The sequence below is a fragment of the Parus major genome, chromosome 14 (genome assembly GCF_001522545.3).
Source record: "Parus major isolate Abel chromosome 14, Parus_major1.1, whole genome shotgun sequence".
In the NCBI taxonomy this organism is placed as follows: domain Eukaryota; kingdom Metazoa; phylum Chordata; class Aves; order Passeriformes; family Paridae; genus Parus; species Parus major.
In genome coordinates this window covers 1,514,902-1,522,903 of record NC_031783.1, presented here as the reverse complement: position 1 = coordinate 1,522,903, position 8,002 = coordinate 1,514,902, and the positions used below count along the sequence as shown (strand labels likewise).

The following is an 8,002-nucleotide window of genomic DNA, read 5'->3' as shown; positions in this document are numbered from 1 at the left end:
CTGTTGTCCCCAGCAGCACAGTGACTCGGATTCAGAGCCGGAGTTCTCCTCCCTGTCTCCCTCCATCCCGAGTGCCATCCCTGTGACTGGAGAGTCCTACTGCAACTGTGAGAACCAGAGTGAAGCTCCCTACTGCTCCAGCCTGCACGCCCTGCACCGCGTCCGTGACTGCCGCTGCGGCGAGGAGGATGAGTGTAAGGGGCTCCCCTGGGGCTCGGATGGGGGGGTCCCTGCAGTGTCCTGTTCCTGTTCCTGTCCCAGCATTCCTTTGTTTACATCCCAAGGATGTAGGAGGATTACCAGCCTGTGCCTGCTGTCGTGTTTCCAGGCTCAGGGCTGATGCTGGTACGGCGTCAGCGCTCACCCCTGGGACCTGCTTTCCGATCTGGCTTAGGCCCCAGTGAGCAGAGCCAGTGCTTAGGGCCCTCCTGATCCCTGCAGGGCTGGCAGGGTGCCTGGCTCTGAGCACAGGGTGGGTTTGGGCTGGGGGGAGAGCCCGTGGCATGGCAGAGCCACCCTTGATCCCATGAGGAGTGTGCGGAGAAGGGAGGCTCTGCCCAGTGTTAGCCAAAATTTGGCCTGGTGAATGCTGACAGCTTTGGAGTGCTGATCATCCCTGGTGGGACACTGCAGAGTAGTTCAGGCCTCAAGCAGTTCTCTGATGTGCACAGCTTAAGATTTATCCTCTTAAATAATAAGAGAAATATAAATGAATCCACCAACAGGTGTTCAAAGCAAACATCTGCCTGTGTTTTGGCTTGGAGCTCATTTCCTTAGAGTCTTTACCCCATCCTTGTCCCCTCTGTGCTTCCTCAACAGATTTTGACTGGGTGTGGGATGACCTGAACAAGTCAACGGCCACGCTGCTGACGTGTGACAACCGCAAGGTGAACTTCCACATGGAGTACAGCTGTGGCACGGCCGCCATCCGCGGCAACAAGGAGCTGGCAGACGGGCAGCACTTCTGGGAGATCAAGATGACCTCTCCAGTGTATGGCACTGACATGGTATGTGTGGGGCACACAGAAATGCCCAGGATTTTGGACAGGGGCTGGCAGGATGAGGTTCCACCATGGCAGGATGAGGTTTGAGGCTGTCTGTGCACAAGTTCATGGGGAGCTGATGAGATGCATCTCTGGGATCTGAGGGAACTGCTGGATGAAGTGGTTTAGTCTGTATCTGTCATATTGGAGAAACTGTGGCAGTCTGGTGAAGTTCCCAGTGACAGGAAAAGAGGAAACATAACCTCCATTTTTAGAAAGGGAAATAAGGATGATGTGGGGAAGTACAGGCTGACCAGTCTCACCTCAGCCTGGCAATCGTGGAGCAGGTCCTTTTGGAAACTATGCAAAGGCACATGGAAAAAGTGGCTGTGATTGATGGCATCCATCATGGTTTCTCTAAGGGATTCAGTGGCCTTTGGTTGTGGGGGTTTAAGTGTTGGTAGAGGAGGGAAGAGGAACTGATCTCATCTACCTGAATTTGTGCAAAGCATTTGTTCCTGTCTTGCATGGCTCTAACCTGGAGAGACATGGATTTGACAGAGGGGATATGGATTTGACATTTGGGGGATATGGAATTGTCTGGATGGTTGCATGTGAAGAGTTGGGAGTCAGCAGAGACCAGTGACAAGTGACATTGCTCAAGGGCTGGCACTGGGACCAGTATTGTTTCACATCTCTGCTGGGGACATGGACAGTGGGATCAGGACACCCTCGGCCAGACTGGAGCTGACACCCAGCTGTGTCAGGAGGTGACACCCTGGAGGGGAGGGATGGGACATCCAGAGAGACCTGGACAGGCAGGAGAGCTGGGGCCATGGGAAGAAAGTTGAACAAGGCCCAAGTGCCAGTGCTGCACCTGTGTCAGGGCAATCCCAAACACCAATCTAGGCTGGGCAGAGATTGGAGTGAGAGCAGCCCTGGGAGAAGGACAGGGAGTGTTGGAGGATGAGAACTGGACACTGCCTGACCATGAGCACCCAGAACCACCCCCCCATGCCCTCGGTTGTCTGCTGAGCCCCCAGAGTGGGGAGGGGGGGATTCTGCCCCCTCAGGTGAGACCCCACCTGCAGAGCTGCCTCCAGCCCTGGGGCCAACAGCAGCAGGACATGGAGCTGCTGGAGAGAGTCCAGAGGAGCCCATGGAGATTCCCCAAGGGCTGGAGCCCCTCTGGAGCCAGGCTGGGAGAGCTGGGGGTGCTCACCTGGAGAGGAGAAGGCTCCAGGGACACCTCAGAGCCCCTTCCAGGGCCTAAAGGGGCTCCAGGAGAGCTGCAGAGGGACTTGGGACAAGGGATGGAGGGACAGGACACAGGGAATGGCTTCCCAGTGCCAGAGGGCAGGGATGGATGGGATATTGGGAAGGAATTGTTCCCTGGCAGGGTGGGCAGGCCCTGGCAGAGGGTGCCCAGAGAAGCTGTGGCTGTCCCTGGATCCCTGGAAGTGTCCAAGGCCAGGCTGGATGGGGCTTGGAGCAGCCTGGGATAGTGGGAAGTGTCCCTGCCATGGCAGGGGTGGAATGGGATGAGATTTGAGGTCCCTTCCAACTGAAACCATTCTGTTACCCTGTGAACAGGACAGTGACCTTCTCCAGCAGTTTAGCTGGGCCTCCTCACTTAGGAAAGGAAATTGTAGCCTTCAGCTCCACCCTGAAAACTCCAGCTTGGCTTCACCAACCCCTCTGGGTGTTTTGGGTTCAGCCAAGAAGACGAGGGAAGAACTGGAGGTGGAATCTTGGTTGTGTTTTGTTGCTTGAAAAGACACCGAGTTTGTGTTCTTACTCCCTGCTTTGCCTTCCAGATGGTGGGGATTGGGACGTCGGATGTGAACCTGGACAAGTACCGTCACACCTTCTGCAGCCTGCTGGGCAAGGATGAGGACAGCTGGGGACTCTCTTACACAGGTAACATGGACAGGGTGGCTGGGTAGGCAGCAGTGACACAAGGAGTGCCACCAGACCTGTGAATCCCTTCATTAGGGACACCAGAGCTGGCAGCTCATAGCCCTTGGAGCATCTCTCCTGGTCCACTTAGATCTGGTGTGGGACCCTGCCAGGACACCAGGGTACTACTGTCACATCACCACTTTGGAGTTTCAGTGCTGCTCCCTGTGCTCTGGAGCTTTTCCCTGTCCTCCAGCCACTCTGGGATGGGAGGGCAGGGGTCAGAAATGCAGGGATGTTTTTGGCACTGAGCGAGGCTGTAACAGCAGCATGAGAGTTGGGATGAATTCCTGGAGTGCAGGTTTTCCACAGAATGCCATTTTTTGGGTGTATTTTCAGGACTGCTGCATCACAAGGGGGACAAAACCAACTTCTCCTCGAGGTTTGGCCAAGGCTCCATTATTGGTGTGCATTTGGACACGTGGCACGGGACACTCACGTTCTTCAAGAACCGCAAGTGCATAGGTGAGAGCCAGGGATGGGGTGGGAGGAACTCGAGTCTGGCTGCAGCAGGAAACACTGGGAAAGCAGAAGACCAAGGTGTGAAGTGAGTGGGAGGTCACTCGCATTTGTTGTTTAATAGATTGGGATTTTGGAGTTTTGCAGTTAATGGGTTTGGGGTGGGTGGGAGATCTTTGTGTCTAAACTAACGTGTCCTCCCTGGTGCTATGCCCTGGCAGGGGTGGCAGCCACAAAGCTGCAGAACAAGAAGTTTTACCCCATGGTGTGCTCAACAGCAGCCAAGAGCAGCATGAAGGTGATCCGGTCCTGTGCCAGCTGCACGTCCCTGCAGTACCTGTGCTGCTTCCGCCTGCGCCAGCTCCTGCCCGACTACGTGGACACGCTGGAGGTGCTGCCCCTGCCCCCAGGACTGAAACAGGTGCTGCACAACAAACTGGGCTGGGTCTTGAGCATGAACTGTAGCACGTCAAAGCCTTCCTCCTCCTCGTCCTCGGGGAGCGACTCGGACAGCTCGTGCGGCTCGGATGCGGAGGCCTGCCAAAGGAAGAGGTGCAGGAGGACATAATGGCTCTGCACAGCAGCTGGGTGGTGTTTGTTGTGTTGTCTGCAAGGGTCAGTCAAGTCTGATGCACCTCTTCCTTCTGGGGACATCCATTTCTACGTGTTGGCAAAGATTTCTCCAGTGTTGTGGGAATCTTTGGCCTCGACATCCATCACAGGCATTTAGAAGAGTTGCTGGCTCCAAGAGATGCCAGCTCTGACACAAGAAATTTGTGGTGAAATATCTGAGCTTCATCTCCTGGCTTGCTATGGAAGTCAGCACCTCTTCCTGAAGGATCTCTCTTCTTCCTGTTGGCACAGACAACGTTTAAGAAATTGGACTTGATGACAGGAGTTGGACTGATAATTTCCATGGCTCCCTTCCAGCTCAGGATGTTCTGTGGTGATTAAGGTGGCCTCCTGGTTGGAGTGTACAGGATTCCAGTCAGATAACGGACCTGACTCATCAAGACACAATCCCAGGCCACTCCTCTCCTCTCTGTGTGTGTAGGTTTGGTGTCTGCCATGACCTCCTCCTGCTCTGGGGCACAACTGGAGCAGCAGCTGGAGGGAAAGAGCCCCCAGAGACACTGCTGGGAGCAGAGGCTGAGCTGTGGGTGGTCTTCCTCAAGCCCTTTGAATTGCTTTGCATGTTGGTTCCTGCTGCTTCTCCTCTGTCCAAGACTGTGTTAAACTGTAACAATAAAAGTAGAAGCTGTCTGTTGTTCCTCTTGGGGCCCTTGAAGGCAGGAGGCTGCAGGTGCTTGTCAGAAATGGTTTGGGCAGCAGTGTGGAGGGGAGGTTTTGGCTGCAGCCAGCACAAGCTGCCTTGCTGGTTTGCTCTTCCCCATGAACTGAGCCAAGCAGCAGCAGCTGGTGGCAGAGGAATCCCTGGCAGGGAGGAACATGGTTTGGAGGGCCCTCCCTCTCCTGCAGCACTACTCAGTTGCCCCAGGGGTTCTGTGTCACTGTGGAAAGCTCCAGTGAATAATCCCAAACCTCAGCAGTCACTGGGGGAGCCCTGACCTACCCCCATCCTGGCTGTGGCTATTTCTGAGTAATGGTGCAGCATTTGCTTTGGGAAAAGAGAATCCCATCCTAACCCACCATTTCCCATGGATTTTCTGGAGCTTATTCAGCATTTTCTCATGTTGGAAATTCAGTGAACCAACTCCCCTGCCCTGAGCTGTGTTACCCCAAGGAAGCAGTTCCTCTCCTCTCAGCTGGTTTTGACAACTGGCAAGTGTTTTCCAAAGTGACTCAAACAGGACCCACCTGTCCTTGGTAGCCACAGCAGGATCCCACAAAGAGACAGAGTATGGAAAGTAAGGAGAGGTTGAGGAAAAGACATGGCTTGCCCACCACCTCACCTGTAAGGACAGAGCTACACCCAGCCCTTGTTCCAACATTCCTTAGCTCTCACAGGAGACAGCCAGCTCTCCAGCCAGTGGGATAGAAAGCTGGGGAAGCTAAAAGAGGAAATGGGAACCAAGAGGCTGAAGAAAGCATCTGTAACAAGACATTTATTGATGTGCAAGTCTCTGTTCTGAAGGAGAATCAGCTGCTTCCCCTGGCTGGGCTCCCAGCTGCAGCTCAGCCACAGCCAAGCCCTGGCACATAAAAGGAGTGACCAACACCACCCAGTCCTGCTGTGGGGACCAGGACAGAAGCAGAACAAGGCTGGGCTTAGAGATGTGGCAGGGTAAGCTTGCCCCAACACAGTGGTCTTTGCCACTGATGTCCCATGTCACTGGGATGCTCAGAGGGTGTCACTTGTCACCCTCTGTGCTGCATTCTCCATAGGCCTTCGAGCACTAAAGAGGAGGGAACAGTTAGCACAGAGGCTCTAGAAGATCCCAATTCCTTCAGGACTCAATCCAGTTCTTACAGTGAGGATCCATGACTGAGTCTTCATCCAGGCATATCAGGATGAGAGGATAAAGCTCAGAACAAATATTTATCACTTGGAAACAAACCTTGCACACACTCAGTTGTGTGCTGTCTCTCCAGGGAGAGCTGTAAGGCCACTTTATAAAATCATAGAATAGTTTAGGTTGGAAAAAACCTTAAAGCCCATCTCATTCCACTCCCCTGCCACAGACAGGAACACCTTCCACCATCCCAGGCTGCTCCAAACCCTGTCCAGCCTGGCCTTGGACACTTCCAGGGATCCAGGGGCAGCCACAGCTTCTCTGGGCACCCTGTGCCAGGGCCTGCCCACCCTGCCAGGGAACAATTCCTTCCCAATATCCCATCCATCCCTGCCCTCTGGCAGTGGGAAGAAACACATCTTCCAAAGAGGCTGTGCTGAGGACAGAGACCAAAGCTCAAGGGGAAGGAAAAGGACAGGAGAGTATTTGACTACATGAGATTATAGGAAAAAAAAGTTCTGTCAGAGTTCCTCATCTAGTAGGAGTTTTATATTATTAATGTTCACATAAACACGTGCTGATAAAAATGTGCCTTCATCCATTGGCTGAGCTGCTGTCAGAAGGGTCAGAGAATCCCAGTCTAATCCTGCTCCTGCCACTCTCAGTCAGGAGCAGCAGAAAGCTCAGGGGTGTGGGGGGAGGGAGAACTTGGTGAGCTAAAACAGCTCCCTGAAGGATCAGACATCAGAAGAGCAAGGAAGGTGTGGGGCACACCCTGAGGAGAGCTTGGTGTCCTGTGGAAAGCCCCCACAGCTCTGGGGTGATACATTTTCTGCCTGAAGGGCTGTAGCTGTCAGACTGCAGCAGCAGCCACTGGGACAGCAAAACCAGAGCTGAGGCACAGAGCATGGGGGACAGTGGCTGCCCAGGTATCACCTGGGGAACATGCCAAGGTGATGTGAGCAGGTCCTGGGAAGTGAGACCACAGCAGGGAGAGGCCTGAGAGGGCCAACAGGAGGGTGAGCAGATACTGCTGGAGCAAGGTTCTGGTTTAACCACACACCCAGAGACAAGGCTTGCTTCTCTAGGGAGCTGGTGGCACATTCAGGGCTTGTTTGTTCCATCAACACAGAGCTTTTAGTGAGGATGCCCATGAATGCCCTCCCTGCCCTTGTCCTCCAAGCTTTAACACAAAGCCACAGAGGGCTTTGAGGGCTCACCTGTAGCGGGGAGGGGCTGCTTCCACTGTAGCTGCTGCAGGGCTGCCTCTGTTCTACTGCTGGAATTGTCACTTCCACAGAGTCCTGGATTGTCCTTCTCCTCTTGCAACCCCTGACCCTGGAAGGGCAGGAAGGAAACTCCTGCAGCTCCAGCTGATTCCTGCAGAAAGAACTGGGAGCAAGGCCTGAGGCTGCTGTGTGCCCAGACCCCAGACCCTGCAGCCTTCCCCTGGCATTAAGCTCTGGGCTTCTTCTAAAGCCTCTTTCTGCCAAGGGCTAATATTTTTTCCCACACAATCTTTCCTTTCCTAGACATCTCCAGAGCTTTGGGATGAAAAGATTTTCCTAAGGTCATCTTCCCTCCTCCCCTAGTGCTGAGTCACCACTGCATTCACCACAAGAACAGATTTTCATCCGCAGAGACTCAAAAGGATCTTGACATACACAAATAATCTGGGCCTTTCCACAGCATCAAGGACAGGCTGGTAGCCACAGAACAAACATTCCTGTAACTTTCACTGAGGTTTCCCAAAGCTCTGGGCTTGGGATGTGAGGGAATGACTCACTTGTCCAGGTGTTTTGTTGCTGCCCTTGTCAGAGAGGTGCTGGCCAAATTCCTACCACACATCTAGGGACAGCACCCAGAGAAGTGTGACAGGTGAAACATGTAACACACCGACCAAGGCTCAGGTGAGCCAGGATAGCCCGAGGTTCTCACCCTTTTGACCCCTTCTAGCACTGGTGTCACCAAAGTCGCCTGGCGAGAGCAGCAGGGCAGTGCTGGAGTCACCATCCCTGGGAGGGGCCAAAAGATCAGTGGATGTGGTACTTCCCGATACGGCTTTGCAGGCACGGTGTTTGCCCAAAGGTTGGACTTGATCTTGGAGGTCTTTTCCAACCTTAACGATTCTCTGAAAGCATGGGCTGGACACTTCCCTGGGCGAGATGAGGCCAGGATGGGCAGACA

The 8,002-nt window shown here is 53.9% G+C and overlaps 1 protein-coding gene across 3 annotated transcripts in view; it reads left to right on the top strand.

Annotated features, from left to right (window-relative positions):
* SPSB3 (splA/ryanodine receptor domain and SOCS box containing 3) overlaps positions 1–4,668 on the top strand; it is a 9,280-nt gene extending 4,612 nt beyond the window's left edge. Inside the window, exons 3-7 of one of the 3 annotated variants that reach the window (XM_033517810.1) lie at positions 14–194; positions 820–1,007; positions 2,801–2,903; positions 3,282–3,489; positions 3,623–4,668. In XM_033517810.1, the coding sequence (XP_033373701.1) occupies positions 14–194; positions 820–1,007; positions 2,801–2,903; positions 3,282–3,489; positions 3,623–3,866 (924 nt within the window). In that variant the 3' untranslated portion in view covers positions 3,867–4,668. The remainder of the gene's footprint in view (positions 1–13; positions 195–819; positions 1,008–2,800; positions 2,904–3,281; positions 3,490–3,622) is intronic. The other 2 variants (XM_015642579.3, XM_015642578.3) reach the window with 2 other exon arrangements.
* The last annotated feature ends 3,334 nt before the right edge of the window (positions 4,669–8,002 follow it).